The sequence below is a fragment of the Garra rufa genome, chromosome 3 (genome assembly GCF_049309525.1).
Source record: "Garra rufa chromosome 3, GarRuf1.0, whole genome shotgun sequence".
Classification (NCBI taxonomy): Eukaryota; Metazoa; Chordata; class Actinopteri; order Cypriniformes; family Cyprinidae; genus Garra; species Garra rufa.
Genome location: NC_133363.1, coordinates 47998891 through 48019105, shown reverse-complemented (window position 1 = coordinate 48019105; position 20215 = coordinate 47998891). Strand labels below are relative to the sequence as shown.

General features: G+C 36.8%; 1 protein-coding gene across 1 annotated transcript in view; it reads left to right on the top strand.

Moving 5' to 3' along the window:
- Window positions 1-94: 94 nt before the first annotated feature.
- Window positions 95-20215, top strand: part of poln (polymerase (DNA directed) nu) — a 55567-nt gene continuing 35446 nt past the window's right edge. Inside the window, exons 1-15 of the mRNA XM_073835795.1 lie at window positions 95-209; window positions 413-494; window positions 732-1504; window positions 1897-2018; window positions 7048-7548; window positions 8956-9119; window positions 10769-10881; window positions 11067-11215; window positions 11314-11382; window positions 11477-11537; window positions 12675-12739; window positions 13187-13270; window positions 13468-13560; window positions 13913-14023; window positions 16478-16543. Coding sequence (XP_073691896.1) covers window positions 95-209; window positions 413-494; window positions 732-1504; window positions 1897-2018; window positions 7048-7548; window positions 8956-9119; window positions 10769-10881; window positions 11067-11215; window positions 11314-11382; window positions 11477-11537; window positions 12675-12739; window positions 13187-13270; window positions 13468-13560; window positions 13913-14023; window positions 16478-16543 — 2568 coding nt within the window. The remainder of the gene's footprint in view (window positions 210-412; window positions 495-731; window positions 1505-1896; window positions 2019-7047; window positions 7549-8955; window positions 9120-10768; window positions 10882-11066; window positions 11216-11313; window positions 11383-11476; window positions 11538-12674; window positions 12740-13186; window positions 13271-13467; window positions 13561-13912; window positions 14024-16477; window positions 16544-20215) is intronic.

Here is a 20215-nt window from a genome sequence, read left to right as displayed (position 1 = left end):
TTCCTTTTGTTGTCTGATTTGAATCTAGCACCTGCTTAGATTGTACTGCTGTGTGTCTGCAGGGTTAAGACAGATTAGGAGAGCAGCAAATGAGATGGAAAGCTACCTCTGCAGCAGTCTGAACGCAGCCCCTCTCTCTGCAGCTGCACAGAGCATCATAGCAGCCCTTCGGGTCCAATATGTGCACCGAACAGGCAGAAGCAGAGCTAGTGAGTCAGAAACAGAACATTCTAACAATATTATAAACGTCAGGCAAGTTATGGCCAACAACAAGCTGCATTTTATTGGTTATTAACACTCGAGTTCAAACTTTTGAGCTAGGCTTGGTGACTTTGAGAAAGACTAGTTCACAAACCGGTATAAATATGGTTTAAATATTTTTCTGTAATCTTAATCACATTAAAAATTTCAGCCTTATCTGGTACAGTGTTCCGACTGCCTCAGCAGCAGGACATGGATGACAGAAATCAAGATTTGTGTGCAGGGAAAAGCAGGTGAGTAATACTTAGAACTTATACAGCAGCTACAGTAACGGTCTTTATTTAGGTATTTGCAGTGCATATATTGAGCCAACAATAAAGTATACATTACTTTAATAACTACAAATAAAATGACTGTTCATCTGACTTTTTTGAAATTTAATAATACTGTTTATTTACAGTGCAAGTTTACACTGATATAAAATATTTTCTGATCATTTTATCTGTTTTATTTTATCTTTCTGTCTTTAGAGCCTTGGATTTTAATGATCTGGTGGAGCATTCAAACCACATCAAGTTAAAGGATGTGACCAGTAATGAAAGGTCTACTGTATACCATGCTGTTGATATAAAGCCCAACATCCAGCCTTATATACCGATAGCACAGGGAGAAGACAGTTTACATAAATTCAGCTTAAATAACATGGGAAGCCCTCAGACTAGACCAGAAATTATGACAGAAACTGAGATCCATAGACTGACCTTCGGTAAGAGGAGTTGGAATCAACCAGCAAGACCCACTGAAAAAGACCCAGTAGGTTGTGATCAACATGAGGCTCCTCCAGTTAAGAAGTTCAACTTTGAGCAGCTTACTACAGCACTGCTTACTAAAAACTGTCATCCAGCAACTGGAGAAGAAGAAAAGAGGATTGATATCGTGGAGGGTGTAGGACAGCCATTTTGGAGTTGTCAATCGGGGTTGACAGCGAAAGATAGTAGTTATTCTGTTTTTGAAGGAATCTCAAAAGAGACCAGAGCTGACCAGCACAGTAATAACATGTCTAATGTAGAGAAACCACCATCTAAATCTGAGGACCTGGAGAGCAGCCATTACTGGCAAAATAGCGAAAACCCTGAATTGTCAGTTCTAATGGAAAGCTGTGTAGATGCCGAAATATGTGGAAGCGTTTCGGCCCTCCAATGTGTGCAAGACAAACCTGTTAGGTCAGGTGAAATACTGGACTCTGTGAAGGAAAAAGACAGAAGTGGCTCTGAAAGAAGAGAGATTGCAGAGAGCAAAACTAGTAAGTACATAGCTTGATGGATTGCTAGACAGTACAAATACATATTTTACAAAATGTTCACATTGCAGCTATACCAAACTACATTATTCACATGTATGGCTTTCTCCCAGTGTGTCTGCCTTAATGTCTGATTTGCAAACAGTTTGTTCTTGTAAACCAGTTCTTTGATAGACCAACCAAGTTGTATCAAGATAATTATTAATCATTTGCAAAACGCTGTTTAAAATGGTTTTAGATGGCATATAACGCCTCACACAGCTAGGAACAAGTTAATGATACAGCGGACAATACCCGCTGGGCAGAAATGAGCTTGGTTGGGTTTGCTGACACACATATTCAGCATGCCAGTGACAATGTTGAGACACTATTCACTCTTTTTATTGTACATGCAGGTTCTCCCCAGCCAGATGAGAATACAATCCTGATGTCTGCTGGAGAGATGGATGGAAAAATTGAGTCAACAGTACCCCCCACCAGTGGTGAAGTGCAGCACAGCATCCAGTCCCATTCTCAGGTAATGTACTGACTCCAGTGTAAAGAGAAGGCAGTCGTGGATATGTTATGTCACCAGAGATGTTTTTGAATTTCTGGGCCCGTATCCCTAAAGATTCTGAGAATCCTCTCAGAGAGCTCCTAACTTAACCTAAAAATTCCTTGCCAGGAGTTTTAGCTTAGAAGTGATTCCAGAACATTTTCAGTGAACTCTGAGCAAGGAATGGATGGAAAATCCTATCTTAGTGAGGAGGTGTGGTTGACCCCGTTGCTAGGTATGAGTCATCATTTCAAAAGCCGTGATTGGTTGATCCTACAAGTTTGATGAAAATGAACTTTTGGTGATAATGAGCAAAGGATGTACCCTCAAATCAATAAACATCTAATCTAATCATAAACTCTAATCTTATGCAGACTGTAATTGTAAATAATATTTCACATTCAAGAAAATATCTGGAAAATGAATAGTAAGCTGTAGGGGTTATAGCCTAACATTAGAATCTAAAATATGTGAAAACTTAAGCTCATTACACCCTGTTCAAATAATGATTCGTGTCTTATTTGCTCATATTAATATCCTAGCTGGCATATTTTGTACTTTCACTCCCATATGGACCCCATTGAAAACAATATGGCCTATCTCAAGGGGCTGTCCTTAATGAAGTAGAAATTGCAACGTTACAACTCAGTGTGGTCTTAACGAGGGTAGCACGGCTCAGCTTTTATCAATGTCTGTGATTACTTTCTTCTCCGGTGTAATAGCGCTGTGGCGTCGAGTTGGTGAAGTAATTGCATCTCTAAGGAGATCCACCACAAACATGATTCCTGCACGATCCAATCTGTAGCGTCTCAATAATTCCGTCATCCAGTGTTTGCAGGACATCTCTCCTGCCTCCTCTGTTGGCCATATTGTGCAGCTGCTTAGGGGAACTTCTAAGCCACTAAAAGTCCTCTTCCCTGCTCTTAGCAGATCTCGCCTTAGGAGCCCTTTTAAGCGCTAGGAATCTTGAGGAATAGCTTTTATATTAACTGGGATTTTCGTGTCACTTTTAGGGGAAATTCTAAGAAAACGTCATGACTCTGAGAATTTTCTTAGAATTTGGCCGCTAGGAGCCACTTTTTGCACAAAAATTCTTTAGGGATACGGGCCCTGGATCTCAACATTCAACTTTTTTTCCCCTTTGAATTTGATAATTGAACCTAATTGCTAACAATATGGTAAAGAGATGCTGGAGAGGGAGAAATAAGATTAGGAAACACTAACTACTAGGTCACAGCTCTGACATATTTTTAGGCCTATGCCTTGCAAAAGTATTTATCTCTTAATTTTTTTTTCACGTTTTGGTATGTTGCTGCCTTATATTAAACTGTTTTAAAATATTTTTTCCCCCACATCAGTCTACACTCCATACACCATAATGACAAAGCAAAAACAGGATTGTCTCAACTTAATACGTGTATATAAAAAAAAAAAAAATGAAATAAGCACTTGTATTTACACCCTTAATGCAGAAACACCTTTACAGCCTTTTTTGGGTATGATTTGCAACAAGATCAGCATTTAGCAGTTATCTTTTTTTTTTTTTTTTTTTTTTTTTTTTTTTTTTTTTATTCAAGATAATACACAAGCATCTCAAGGCACAATTGTCAATCAAATTATTACAAGACAAAGAAAACGGGGGAAAAAATTAAATAAAACATACACAAATAAGTGGGTATATTAAATGCCCACATTCGTATGAACATATAATCACAATAATATAAACATACAAATAATCATCTAAACAAGCAGAGAAAAAAAAATAAGGAACAACAGACAAAAAAAAAAAAAAAAAAATTATCCAAAACCTGCATCCTTAAAGTATTCCAGAAATGGGCTCCAAGATTTTATAAAAAGATCTGGTTTCATTCGAACTCCAAATTTAATCTTTTCAAGTTTAAGGGCAAAAAGTAGGTCGAAGACCCATTGACGATAGGTTGGAGGAGATGGTTGCTTCCAATTAATAAGTATAAGCCGCCTAGCCAACAGTGTGCAAAGTGCAATATTATCCATTTCTAAAGCTGTCAGTTTCACATTGTCCGGAAGAACCCCAAATAGGGCAGTTAAAGGGTAGGGGTCTATTGCTGTATTAAAAATTTCTGAAAAACACTTGAAAATTCTACCCCAAAACGTCAATAACTTAGAACAAGCCCAAAAAGAATGAAACAGAGAGGCTGGCTCCACAACACAACGTGGACAAGTGGGGTCTAGATCAGGAAATATCCTATTAAGTTGTACCCTAGACCAGTGAATACGATGCACCACCTTAAATTGAATAAGCCTATGTCTAGAGCTAACTGAAGAAGAATGTATCCTTTTTAAGACAGCATCCCAAATTTCATTTTCTAAGATGATATTTAAGTCCTCCTCCCAAAGAGATTTTAAAGACATGCTCGATGGGGTTTGTTTGTTATTTATTAAACTATAAATCTTTGATATGGCACCCCTAATACATCTATGCTGATATAAAATATTCTCCAACACACCAGTAGGAGGAGCCGAGGGGAAATCCGAAAAGTGTTTACGAGCAAAGCTCCGAGCTTGAAAATACCTAAATAAATGTGAATTAGGCAAGCCAAATTTTTCTTTAAGTTGGTCAAATGAAGCAAAGGTATTATCTATAAATAGCTGGTCAATTGTAACTAAACCTTGCAATTTCCAAATGTTGAAGGCCTTATCAAGAAGAGAAGGTGGAAAAGAAAAATTACTCGCAATGGGTGCAGCTGAAGAAAGACCCTTAAGTTGTTGAGCTTTGCGGAACTGAGTCCAAATCCTCAGAGAATGTTTAACAACTGGATTCTTAATCAAGATACTATGAGTGGAGGGGATAGAAGAACAGAGCAAAGATGTTAGCGTGACTGGGGAACAACATTTAGCCTCTATTTGCACCCAAAGAGGTTCGCACAATTGCAAATCATGTTGCACCCAGTATAGTAAGTTTCTAAAGTTGGCTGCCCAGTAGTAAGTTTGAAAGTGAGGCAAAGCCAAACCTCCCAGCTCCTTTGGCTTAACCAAATGCTTTAGACCTATTCGTCTAGGTTTGTTATTCCAGATAAAAGAAGAGATCATTTTTTCCAAACCTGAGAAAAAGGACTTGGGAATAAATATGGGCAAGCATTGAAATAAATATAAAAATTTGGGAAGAATGTTCATTTTAACTGCATTTACCTTTCCTATTAGTGAGAGAGGAAGAGGTTTCCATGACAAAAACAGAGATTTTGTAACTTCTAATAAAGGGCTGAGATTGGCTTTAAACAAGTCAGCATGTCTACGTGTTACTTGGACACCCAAATACCGAAACTGGTTCTTAACAACTCTAAACTGGAAATTTGAATATGAGATACTTGACGCAGCTGAATTCACTGGAAATAGTTCACTTTTAGAAAAATTCAATTTATAACCCGAAAAAATACTAAATGAGTCCAGTATTAAAACTGCTCGAGGAATTGAGACTAGGGGGTTGGATATAAATAAAATAAGATCGTCAGCATATAATGAAACCTTCTGTTCTAGACCATCCCGAAAAATTCCCTGCACCTCTGGATCAGTACGTAGTGCAATTGCCAGGGGTTCAATAGCAATAGCAAATAAGAGCGGGGAAAGGGGACACCCTGCATTTAGCAGTTATCTGCCTATCTCCAGGAGGCCAGCTCTAGAAAGAGTAGTGGTTGCTTCAAACTTTCTCCATTAAGGATAACAGAAACTACATGCTTCTGTAAACCTTCAGTGCAGCAACGTTTTTCTGAATTATTCCCCAGATATGTGGCTTGATGCAATCCTGAGTTCTACAGGCAGTTTTTTTTTTTTACCTCTATGCACTTTCAGCTTTTAGACCTTCTATTAACTACTTAACTTTACTCAAAGTGTAGTAACATCTACAAGCAATATGAATGCTCCTGAGCTAAATTTTAACTGTCCTAGATAAGGGTGTGAATACTTATGCAATGGAATCATTTAAGGTTTTTTTTTTTTTTTTTTTTTGGTAAAGATGTTAAAAACCTGTTTTTTTGCTTTTCCATTGTGGTGTATGGAGTGTAGATTGATGTGGGAACAGTTCAACATAACGAAATGTGAAAAAAAATGAATACTTTTGCAAGGCCCTGTATATTTTAAAACATCCTGACCTTTTAAGCTGCAATTAACTTCCCTTTTACAAGGTGTACTCTGTGCAGCACAGGTAAAAAGTGGTCTTTAAGGGATCAGTTATAAGGTTCTCCCTGTACTCGATGTCTCAGAGTGGTGTTATTAACAGCACTACATTACACTGTGGGAATGACGATAAAGCATCAATCTCCATTTCTGTAAAAAAAATTGTAAGTTTCCTTTGTGCAGAGAAGAAAAAACAAAACTTCCCCAGGGTTCTGAAGTATAGAGCATCCGAGTGATGAAGAGAAGAAGTACTGACAGTGAACTAAGCACACACACAGCATCCTTTTTACCTGCTTACAGACTTATCTAGACAAAGAACACTAAGTTCTAGATGTTCTAAAAATAGCTTGAACATTAAAAAGCCTTAGTTATCTAGGGATCAGTTATTTAGTGTGCAAGAATGTTTTGACCCTGAATGTTTGGTGTAGTTTTATTTGAACTCCTTTCAAGGTGAAACAGCCTACTAATGAATAATGGAAGTCTTTTACTGCAGATGTCTGTTACGTAAAGAATCAAAGGGGTCATTCAGAGGTTGAGAAGTCCCAGACAAGACTTGTCCTAGCAGCGATAAAAGTGTGGGTGCATCAGCCTGAAAACTGCTTTAGAGAGCTTTATTAGTGACAGCCTGGGAACTGTGTGTACATGCTCTCTTACTGAAGCTTTTTTAAGCTGATTTGTCTGGCACTGACAGCCACACTCTGAATAGGCTTGTGTGGATGGCTGTCTGCTGCCGATTTAAGCTTTTTGAAGTTATGAAATTGGCTTTATTTGAATTATGTTTGAATATTTTCATCACATGTGGTTTGAACTCAGATGCACTCTGTTTTAACTCTACTTGCATTTGTCTACTTAACACACACAGGCTGGTGAGATTAAATCATTTCCAAAGCATGTTGGGAAATTGGAACCCCCTGGACCCTCACAGGAAGCTCCTAAGATCACTTCATCACAGGAGTTGCGCAAAAAGACACTCAGATCCCTGAGGTTCCCCTCGCAGCTCATCCACAAGGCAAAAGTAAAGGGCTCAAAAAAGCTTCTAAAACCAAAAACTCCACAGCCTACAGCCAAGAGGCAGAGACATCCTCTCAGACCCCAAAAAGATTTAAAGAGTCAAGGATGCAATAAATCAAATCGCTCCAAACCACAAAGCTGTGAAACACCATTAGAAACAGAGAAAAAAGAAGATGGAACCACTGCAACTGCTAGAGGGGCTTTTAGTTTGACCTCTGACCCCAGGGTGTGTGACACCGGCCGTCTCTCACAAGAGGAGAGAGAGTGTTTGTTTGAGGAGGCTGGAAAAGCGAAAGCATTTGTTGTTACCATGGTATACCAAGATGGCACCATACAGTTGGACCCAGAACAGGTATGATGTTCATTAAGCTAAACTATTAAGCTTTGGCTATGCTACAAATTTAGTTGATATAAACTACTTTTCAAGCGTTTGGGGTCAGTGGGGTACATTAACTTGTGTAACAGTATATGCATTTGTAATGCATTACAAAATACTTCCGTTTATAATAATTGAAACTTTCTATTTATCAAATACTCCCAGAAATGCATTACAGTTTTCACGAAAACTGTTTTTAACATTTATAATAATAAGAAATGTTTCTTGAGCAGCAAATCAGCATATTGGAGTGATTTCTGAAGGATCATGTGACACTGAAGACTTGAGTAATGCCTCAGATTCGATCGAGGGCCTGGCGAGAATTTCGACGAAAAATAAAACTTTTGCAAAGTAGATTTTTTACACAATCGGAACCAAACTAGTCCAGGACGATTCTCTGCAGAGTGAAATATCAATAGTTATCAAAAAGAGTTTAACTTTTGACTCACTGTAGAAAAGGGACACCAAACATTTGAAAGAGCTGGGGCCACTTTTAGTGAAATCCCTAAAACTCCTGAACGGAACGAGATATCTTCACTAAGCTCAGAACACATATGTAAGAGCTCAATCTGAGGTCACAGGAAAAAAATAGTGGAGCTTGGCCACTTGGTGGGGCTATAAGAGGGAAAAAACATGGCTATAACTACGCAACCATTTGTCCTATCAACATGAAAATCGCTGTGCATGGTCTTGGTCCAAAGTGCCACAAGTGTTTATAAGAACATTTGCATATAAAAAAATATCGCCGCCACTGGCCGATGAATTTGAGCACCTGTTGAACAAGGTTAACAGAGGCCAATTGGAACGAAAGTTGGTGGGCCTGTTTGACTCACAGCCCCAAAGGTCTGTAAGAAATTTGAAAGAAATTGGCCACTGGGGGGTGCGATATCACATTTTTCAAGTTCGTTAATGATTGTACATTGCACCGTACAATGTTTTTCGCATATATTCATATCATATGATAGAACTCCTTATTCTGGACAACTTTGCCTCTAGAACCACTGCTGTCAATTGAATATTTTGTTAAATGATTGAGATGATGTCTACTAAAAACTACTTCACTCAATTTGTAAAAAAAAAAAAAAAACACTGCAGTGCAATTCTCTGACCTCTGTGGGTCAATAATTATAATTAAAAAATGTTAAAATGTATCCTTTGGAAGCTATACCGGGGTTGTTTAGAAAAGAGGCCTGTCCAAATTTACCCAAAATCCTATAAAGCCTAAAGAAAAACTCTTGGTGAGCAGATGTGACAGGTGATTCTAAACAAGCATGCAAAGTTTTAAGGAGATCGGAACACAAGATTTGCTGCAAATTATGCAGAAACTGAAATTCTTTTAAATTTTGTTATTCAACGTATTGTTATTTAATGTCTCTCCTAAAGAAGCTGTGCCCTTCGGTGTGTGGCCTTCTGGTTCTGTTGAAGAGAGATTTAGATTCAGAGGGACCACAGGACAGACCACCAGAGAGAGTGTTGTACCTCAAACTAGAGCAGGCACCAGCCTGGGCCCAACAAGACTGTACACAAAAGCAGGATGTCTTTACCAGGTGTGTTTGTATTTGGAAAGGAAAGGAAAGGAAAGGAAACAACTCTCCTTATTGTGTCCCTGTTAAAGATGTAATATGGAATTGTATTTAGGTGAGCACTAGGGATGTAACGATATTTCGTGGTACGATATTTCGCGATGCAAAAATGTTACGATATGTATCGTAGAGTGATGACGATACATTTACGATATGACGACAGTCTAATCCTATTGGTTGAGCTGCCGACGTCTCCTACTCTGCAACAGCGCTGCTTGTGCTTTCATTGCAGAATCAGATGCAGAAATCATTTGAGCTGAATATTAGTAGAGCAACATGAGTTCGGCTGAAACTAAAGATACCCTGTCTTCACGTCCGACAGCATTTTGGTTTCACAGTCACGCTACAGTACGACGGTAGAAAAAAAATTACCGACAAAACATTATTACAGTCACGGTGCATGTTATTAACACGGAGTGGGAAATGAAAAGATCCGTGCTTCAGACTCACCCGCTTTTCGAGTCACACATTGGAACAAACATCTTAAAGCTTTTATGGCTCTTAGTGACAGAAACCTCCGAAGATGTAGCCTATTGTAATCGTTTTATGAGCAGCAGCCACGATTTAAGCAGTTACCGCACAGATAACTATTTACAACCAAAAGCACATTTCACTGAGCGCATGTCGGAGTGTTGAAAACATGATCAAAATCATTTAAATAGGCTATAATGGAGCTGTATGATCCATAAAATACGGAGAAAGGCTATTAATAAAGGAAAAAAAATCCAGAAAATGCGTGTATAGCCTGCGCAGGTAAAAATACAATTATGTGTAAAATGTCATAGTAAACTGTGTCTGATATGAAAACTACGCTAGTCATTGTCCCATAAAATCACAAATAGCAAATAACACATATAGTTTTTTCATTACGTTTCATTTATTTTGTTTTTGTTAAGTAAAACTAGACCTTGTTGTTTGCAACTACGTTTACCCCGAGACCGTGTCGCGAACACCAGCTCGACCGCAAAACACTTTCACTTTGAGAGAAAGCGGCAGCCGCGGAGAGATTCCACCGCTTGACGCGTCCATGTGAAAGGGCTTTTAAACGGTCTTCAGACAGCGTGAACACAAAACGGGACCGTTTGAGAGCAGCGTCAGCGTGTACCGGATTGAGTCCAAAGAGCAAATACCCGTGCATGTCACCCGCACCGCACCTGACAGATAAATATTATTCCACCCGTTACGTCAGTTTTAGCGGTTCACCCTGACTCTGTTTGGCACACACATAGAATCTTGCATTGATAGCAGGTTTAAAGAATTTGACATCTTGACAATCTTATGTTAAATAAAAATAAAATAAAAATAAATCAGTGACAGACAGACCAGTTGTTAATTTTAATACAGGTTTTTATTAAACCTTAAAATGTGACCTTGTATGTAAAACTAAGAAAGCTATTGAACTTTTTTTTTTTATCTGTTGTTTGATTTTCAGTTTCATGTTTTAACTTTGGTTCAAAATATCGTGATACGTATCGTATCGTGAACCCAATATCGGGATACGTACCGTATCGTGACCTAGGCATATCGTTACACCCCTAGTGAGCACATTTGTAGATGCTGTAGGTGATGTTCAGTGTGTTTTTCTGTCTATCTGTATGTTTGTGTGTCCTCAGAGAAATCCTCATGCAAATGATGTGTGATACAAAGCCGTTTGTATGCTTTAAAGCTAAAGACCTGCTGCGCACAGCACTGAAACACTTCAGCAAGGACTTGAGCTGGAAACAAGGTGGCACACACACATGAAGTTCCTTTATCTCTGACTATTTAAACAGTTACCATGTCATATAGAAAAGGATTCAAAGGTCTAAGATCACATTGAAAATCTTACTATTAAATATAGTGTTTTAATGCATCTATGGATTTTTAAATGTGGGAATGGTGGTAATGTGGGTGATATTTGTGTCTGTGCAGTGTTGGGGTGTCAAGTGATGGATCCTCAGATTGCAGCATGGATGTTAGATCCTGCCGACTCTGCGTTCTGCTTTCAGACCCTGCTTTCCAAGCACTACTCACATCCAGTTACGTCCACATCATTGCAACCTGTGCTTGGGCAAGCCAAGGTCAGATATACACACTTGATTCAACAAATGGTGATCAGAAAAAGCCTCCAATTTTGACTTTTACAGGGGCATTGTCTCTCTCTTTACTGTTCTATCAGGTGACTCAAGTGATCTCAAACTTGTTTCTCCTATACAATCTAATGGAGGAACTGCATAACAAGCTTCAGGTGATTTAAAATGAATCTTTTCTAAATAAAGCATAATGCACACTGTTCATCAGTTTTCTCTCATGCTCTCATTTTTCTGTTTTTTTGTCTATAGACTCAGGGACTGTGGCAGCTCTATTCTGGCATAGAACAAAACATAATTCCAGTTCTGGCAGGTCTGAGCAAACAGATTTTAGAGAAAAAGCAAACGATTTAACTCAGAATTTCATCATACTGCATTTGCTTGAGCTGTTCATTTCATTTCATGTTTGTTTATTTCCATTTTTACTTGAAACTTTTTTTGACTGTTTGTCACAGGCATTTTTTCCATTAGTGTTGCACAAATTTGTGTATATACTGTATACAGTTGAAGTCAAAAGTTTACATACACCATGCAGAATCTGCAAAATGTTAATTATTTTACCAAAATAAGAGGGATCATATTAAATGCATGAATAAGATATTTCAGGTGTCCATTTCTAAGATATTTCTACAACTGAGGGACAGATTCTTTGATTTTCAGCATTTTTGTGTATTTGAACCCTTTCCAACGATGACTCTGATTTTGAGATCCATCTTTTCACACTGAGGACAACAAAAGTTCACACCCCTGGCTCTTAATGCATAGTTTTTCCTTCTGAAGCGTAAGTGAGCATTTGATCTTTCTGTAATAGTTGCATATGAGTCCCTCAGTTGTCCTCAGTGTGAAAAGATGGATCTCAAAATCATACAGTCATTGTTGGAAAGTGTTCAAATTCTGAAAAATCAAAGAATCTGTGGGACCTGAAGGATTTTCTTATGAAGAACTGTTTAGGACAAACAAGGGACTCATGAACAACTATCACTAAACAAAAAACAAAAACAGCTGTGGATCATTCAGGTAACAACACAGTATTAAGAATCAAGTGTATGCAAAATGAACTTGCATTTTGTATGATCCCTCTTATTTTGGTAAAATAATCAGCATTTAACATCTATATATAGTGAAATTGCCACAAACGACATAATTTTATTGAAAATGTGGTCACATGCAGTTTCTTCCTTAATCATGTAATTTGTGAGCGAAGCACTGTAATGACACTGGAATTAAATTTATCTCATTCTTCAGTCACTTGATCTATTGAGTAAACTTTCAGTGCAGCACATTCATTCTTTATATCTTTAAATTTACCTCCACAGTCTGAAATAAAACTATGTTTAAGAAGGGAGCCATATATCACTGTCTAATGAATTAGATTTGGTCATGCATTCACAATAAAGCCAATAATTTTGATTTGCTGCATTAACATTGTTCCCTCTTTTCTCTCTCTCAGCAATGGAAAGCTATAAAATGCATGTGGACAAGGAGGCCTTGAAAAATACTTCAGAGCTCCTGGGGGTAAGAGTGTGTGTGATTGCATAAACCGCTATAAACAGTGACTTTCTCAGGTCTATATTCTCTAAAGGGGAATTGAGGGAATATTGCATGTAGTTAATATTAATGACTGGATCTACCACTGCTGGCATCTGCTTTCTCAAAAAGAACATTAACATTTCCTCTCATATCTCATTCCTTCGCTTTATGTGCATAAACGGTATATTGTTTTCTTTCTAGTTTTTTTTTTTCGTATTTACTTCATAAACTCATCTTCATTAACTCCTCTTCCTCTTGTATATATTTTTCTACTTTGTACATCTCTGTCATCCTCTAGTTCACTCAGAAAAAGGAAGGAATGAATTAAACACGACTGGATTATTCTCTGTGGGGGTGTTACTGCATCTTCTGTATTTAAAAGTGTCTGAATGTGCAGCAGCTCCATTCTCTTTTTCCTGTGCTCTTTCTCAGTCTAAGATGAAGCAGTTAGAGCAGGAGGCTCACAAGGCTGCAGGTCAAAAGTTCTTGGTGTCCAGCAGTGCTCAGCTTAGATTGGTCAGTGTTTTTGAATGCCTTTTAAAACTTTGCTAGCTGTCTGCCTTGACACCATATCTAAGCATAATCATAGATGCCCTGTGATGCCCAAAATGGTGTCTATTATTTAGGCTTCGTTCTGTCACTAACATGATGAACTATACTACTACTAGTTAAGTGAACTATAAATAAGTATTACAAATCTCTCCTCTTTTCAGATCTTGTTTGAGAAGCTGCGTTTACATGAGCTTTGTGAGAATAAGAAGCTTCCCAAAACAATCAAAAAACAGCAGTCCACCTCAGAAACAGCAGTGAGTACACATCTAATGTCCGTATACTGTGCAAATAAACATGAAATGGTGTCATGGATGTTATTGTTTATATTTAATTATTGTCAACAATTTGTCATTTTAAATGTTTAACAATTTGTAACATTTATTAGATTACCTGTTACATGTTTAAATTGTAGATAAGCCGGATAAATTAAATAGTTTATAAGCTACAAAAGACTTTTTAGATAGATTAAGAGTCTAAATTAATGTTTTAGTTTTTTTTTTTTATATTTTGAGCACTCCATTTGGTCCATGAGGTCTGATTCTTTAACTAAAATTAAAAATGGAGTGTTATCTGTTTTAATTCAGCTTTCTTGTACTCCATTTTTAGCTATTGCAACTACAGAAGCTGCATCCACTGCCCAAAATCATACTTGAATACAGACAGATTCACAAAATCAAGACTGCATTTGTGGATGGCATTTTGTCCTGTATGAGCAAGGTAAGAAGTTGGACATACAGAATTTTACAAATCAAACCATGCACACTAGGTGGCAGTACAAGAGTGTAACATTTGAGTCATTATTTCGACAATGTTTCTGTGCTTTTTCCTATGAAATATTCAGATGTATTTGAATAAGCTGTTCATGCTGTGTTTGTGCAAAAAATAACACTTTTAACACAAAATTTGATTTTAAAACATGCTGTTTTGTGCTATTGTATAAATAGCCGTACAAAAGTTTGTTTTCTAGTAGGGGTGTAACGATATGCCTAGGTCACGATACGGTACGTATCCCGATATTGGGTTCACGATACGATACGTATCACGATATTTTGAACCAAAGTTAAAACATGAAACTGAAAATCAAACAACAGATAAAAAAAAAAAGTTCAATAGCTTTCTTAGTTTTACATACAAGGTCACATTTTAAGGTTTAATAAAAACCTGTATTAAAATTAACAACTGGTCTGTCTGTCACTGATTTATTTTTATTTTATTTTTATTTAACATAAGATTGTCAAGATGTCAAATTCTTTAAACCTGCTATCAATGCAAGATTCTATGTGTGTGCCAAACAGAGTCAGGGTGAACCGCTAAAACTGACGTAACGGGTGGAATAATATTTATCTGTCAGGTGCGGTGCGGGTGACATGCACGGGTATTTGCTCTTTGGACTCAATCCGGTACACGCTGACGCTGCTCTCAAACGGTCCCGTTTTGTGTTCACGCTGTCTGAAGACCGTTTAAAAGCCCTTTCACATGGACGCGTCAAGCGGTGGAATCTCTCCGCGGCTGCCGCTTTCTCTCAAAGTGAAAGTGTTTTGCGGTCGAGCTGGTGTTCGCGACACGGTCTCGGGGTAAACGTAGTTGCAAACAACAAGGTCTAGTTTTACTTAACAAAAACAAAATAAATGAAACGTAATGAAAAAACTATATGTGTTATTTGCTATTTGTGATTTTATGGGACAATGACTAGCGTAGTTTTCATATCAGACACAGTTTACTATGACATTTTACACATAATTGTATTTTTACCTGCGCAGGCTATACACGCATTTTCTGGATTTTTTTTCCTTTATTAATAGCCTTTCTCCGTATTTTATGGATCATACAGCTCCATTATAGCCTATTTAAATGATTTTGATCATGTTTTCAACACTCCGACATGCGCTCAGTGAAATGTGCTTTTGGTTGTAAATAGTTATCTGTGCGGTAACTGCTTAAATCGTGGCTGCTGCTCATAAAACGATTACAATAGGCTACATCTTCGGAGGTTTCTGTCACTAAGAGCCATAAAAGCTTTAAGATGTTTGTTCCAATGTGTGACTCGAAAAGCGGGTGAGTCTGAAGCACGGATCTTTTCATTTCCCACTCCGTGTTAATAACATGCACCGTGACTGTAATAATGTTTTGTCGGTAATTTTTTTTCTACCGTCGTACTGTAGCGTGACTGTGAAACCAAAATGCTGTCGGACGTGAAGACAGGGTATCTTTAGTTTCAGCCGAACTCATGTTGCTCTACTAATATTCAGCTCAAATGATTTCTGCATCTGATTCTGCAATGAAAGCACAAGCAGCGCTGTTGCAGAGTAGGAGACGTCGGCAGCTCAACCAATAGGATTAGACTGTCGTCATATCGTAAATGTATCGTCATCACTCTACGATACATATCGTAACATTTTTGCATCGCGAAATATCGTACCACGAAATATCGTTACATCCCTATTTTCTAGAAATCTTTTCTAACTCAGTATACACTACCGTTCAAAATTTTGGGGTCAGTAAATGTTTATTTTTTCAAGGATGTGTTAAATTGATAAAAAGTGATAGCAAAGACTTATATTGTTAGAAAAGATTTATATTTTGAATAAATGCTGTTCCTTTTAACTTTTTATTCATCAAAAAAATCCTAAAAAAGTATCACGGTCTAAAAAAAATATTTGACAACTGTTTTCAACATTGATAATTCTAATAATAAATCAGCATATTAGAGTGATTTCCGAAGGATCATTTGACACTTAAGACTAGAGTAATGGCTGATAAAAATTCAGTTTTGCATCACATTATATTTTTTAAAGTATTTTAAAATAAAAAAAACATAATTTTATATTGTAACATTTTGCAATAATAGAGTTTTTGTCTGTATTTTTGATTAAATAAATGCAGCCTTGATGAGCATAAGAAACTTCTTTAAAAAACACTACAAGTCTTACTGATCCCAGACTTTTGAACGGCAGTGCATCTTGTCTCCAACTTATTATAGTAATTTTATTTTAATATTTTGTTTAAATCTTTTCTCTTTTTTGCCAGTGTTTTCCATTTATGTATTATTAATTTATTAAACCACAGATGATTTGGAATGTTCTTTATAAATACATGATTTAGTCTGACACAGTTAATAGATTGTCATTGTTTAGTAAGTATATGCTTTTTTCTTGTTTCTCTGCTTTTCAGACGTTCATTTCTTCCACATGGAATCAGACAAGTGCAGTGAGTGGAAGACTGTCTGCTAAACATCCTGTGAGTGCTTCTACTTTGTCCTTTCAACTCTTTTCCATGTGCCTGTTTACTATTGATCTGTCCTCCCCTTTTCTCTCCTTCACTTTTCTAGATATTTTGTCTTTCAGACACATGTACACACCCACACTCCCACTATTTTTATATAAAAATGTCCCTCTGAGCCTGGGATACTAATCTTTGCTGCCCCATTATGTTGTACCATTCCTCCTCTCTTGCTCTCTCTCTAGTGTTGTGACAAATTGATAGCTCATCTCTAGATCTGTCTCAGGGTCCAGCATCCACTTGCTGAATGATTTTGCAACTGTTGCAACACTACACTCACACAGAGAACACTGTCCTCTAATAATATCTCCTTCCTTCAGATAAATTTTCAGTCTATCATTCTAGTCATTCTTACTTTAGAATAATTGAGCTTGTCATTATTTGTGTCTCCAAGAAATCCGTCAAACCTTACACTTGTCACATATGTTTATAAATGATCTGTGTCTCCTTCACGCTGAATTCAGTTAAGTCACCTCTGGGGGTTTGTTCATCTGAGTATTGTAACTGTAACCACTGCATTTAAAAATTCATTTCCACTGATGAGCTAGCATATGAATGAGCTTCATTAGCTCCTATGACTAACTGAGAAAAATCATCGGCTATTAATTGCCATCTAGGGCAGATATAGAACATCCTGAGAGGGTAGCCGTTCAAATGATGCTGAATCATACTGAATAACTGTGATGTTAAAGCAGAAATTCACCTACAATTCCCAGTTCAATGTTCGGTTTAACTTTTTAATTCTTCTTTTTGTCTGTGTTCTAGTTGATGAGTTTAGTTTTATATTATGTCATCAAACCAGCAGGCATGCCCCTACAGTCATGCCTTTCATGCTTTTCTTTACTTCTTTCCCATCTCTTACTCTTTGAAAATCCTTCATGAGCAAGTCTAAGCCAGAAGCTTTCTCACAATCTGGATTTAAGAAGGATTAAATTCAAAGTTTTTCATAGCTAATTTTTGTGCTGTGTTCTGTGTATTTTGTCAGCCCTTCAGATGTTAGTAAGGCTTTGCATGCGTGCTTTACCGCTTACGTGTGTGTACACTGCCATTAAAAAAAAAAAGGTTATTACTTTATTCAGCAGGAATGCATTAAATTTATAAAAGTAAAAACATTATAATGTTACAACAAATTATGGATTTTCATGAACGCATTTTTAACTTTCTATTTATCAAAGAATTTTCTAAATTAGTATTTAGAAATATTATGATGCACAGTTGTTTTTAACATAGAATAATAACATGTAATATTTCTTGCACACCAAATTAACATGTAAAAATAATTTCTGAAGGATCGTCTGACACTGATAACTGGAGTAATGGCTGCTTTGTCATTACGGGAATAAATAAAATGTTAAAATACACAGTCAACAGATTTTTCATGTTTTTTAAAGAAGTCTCTTCTGCTCACCAAGCCTGCATTTATTTTACCCAAAATACAACAAAAGCAGTAATATTGTGAAATATTTTTACTATTTTAAATAACTGCTTTCTATTTGTATTTATTTTAATATGTAGTTTATTCCTGTGATCAAAGCTAAATATTCGTCCTGTTCAAGAAACATTTTTATTATTATTATTATTATTATTAGTAGTAGTAGTAGTAGTAGTAGTAGTAGTAGTAGTAGTACATTTTTTCAGGATTCTTTGATTAATAGAAAGATCCAAGGATCAGCATTTATTATTTTTTTTGTTCATTATATAGTATACAATTTAAAGCTTGGAGTTAGTATGTTTTTTATATTGTTATTTGTAAGTAATGTCATTTATAATGTTACAAAAGATTTCAGGTTATTTCAGATAAATCCTGTTCTTATGAACTTTCTATTAATCAAAGAAACCTGGAAAAATTCAGTTTATACCATAATAATAATAATAAATGTATTTTGAGCAGCAAATTAGCATATTAGAATGATTTCTGAAGGATCATGTGACTGAAGTAATGATGCTAAAAAATCAGCTTTGAAATCACAGGAATAAATTACATTTTAAAATATATTCAGATAGAAAACTGTTAAAAATATTTAAAAATTTGACTGTTTTTGCTGTACTTTGTATCAAATAAATGCAGGCTTGATGAGCAGAACAGAGTACTTTAAAAAACATTAAAAATCTTAAATTAAAAAAAATTGGACTGGTAGTGTATATTAATATAGAAGTTATTTAAAATAGTAAGAATATATTTCAATGTTAATTTATATTTTGCCAATAAAACCAGGAATGTTAGGGATAGACAAAGTTGTGTCCAGTCAAAAGGGTTACGTAATTTTAATGTCGTGTCTAATTCTCGCAAACAGGTTTTTATTTGTCCGTTGGAATTTTTGTGGATGCATTTCCATTGTTTTCTGTAATTTGTATAATATGAATTCTGTCCCTGCTATTGGAGAAACTTGAATGCTCTCTCTGCTTTGCTGCTGAGGGGGTGGCTGCCTTGTTCTGATATCTTTCTATAACACACACACACACACACACACACACACTCACACTTCTCCCTCGCTGCTGCTTTCTTCACACTCCCCCTTTGTCTTTGAACATACACACAAATCTGCCTAGACACAAATAAAGCGGGCTGGCAGCAGCTTTTTTCAGCTTTAATACGGGTTTGCTTAAGGCAAAGCTTTTGCAGGCTTTAGAGTCATAACCAAAAAATGAGCCGTCTTTGGATCAGAGTCCCCAAAGTATTCTTGAACAGAAGGCCAGACATCACATATCCATCCAGAGACATAGACAGAGACACCCTTGACAATAACACCAAAGAACAGTAGAATGAGGACAGACGTCTTTCTCTTCATCTTTATTTCTTTGTCGTCTCGCTGGCTTCAAATCAGCTTTTTTATATACTATCCAAAGCCTTCTATCTTACAGTTCACAACAAAGAGCTTATCTCTATGCATTCAATAAATAATACTTTGTCCTGCGATTTATGTGATGTGCATAATATTTATTTTTTGGATTCTGCGTTTGTCATTGAAAGATGTTTTTGAAGTAAAATTAGACAAACTCAAACACAAGAAACAAATTGCCTCCGTAATGTAAGGAGTTTCCAGCTTTTATTGGATGAGTCATTGTTGTGGTAGGTGTTGCTTCAGAGTGATGCATGGCTTTCCTCTAGTCATTTCAATTTGGCTACGCTAAAGCATCACAGAACTGTGTATAATAACGTTGCTTCAGGGTGTGTGACTCACTGTGTGTGTGAACTGATTAATTAGATTTTGCTCTGACACAGAGAGCAGGCAGGATTACATTTGTGTGTTAGAGAAAGAGATGTGTCAGAATCCCATCAGCTGTTTACCCAGAATGTGTGAGTGTACACGTGTGATCATATGCACTTGTTGTCGCAGGTCTCAGCAATAAGGATGGCCCACTACTCCATGACCAGTGTGAAACATTTCCAGCCATGTGCTGTGTTCTTGTTTATCCATCGTGCAAACTATCCAACTTGCAAATTTAAATGTTTGGTTTCCCACTGGATAGTCTTGAAAGCCTCTTAGAATATGTTGAGGATCACAAACCAATAATTAATTTTAGTTCACTTTTTTTTTTATTTGTTGAGCCCTGTGTCGTGTTTGCCCCACTATTCTCTCTCTCTCTCTCTCTCTCTCTCTCTCTCTCTCTCTCTCTCTCTCTCTCTCT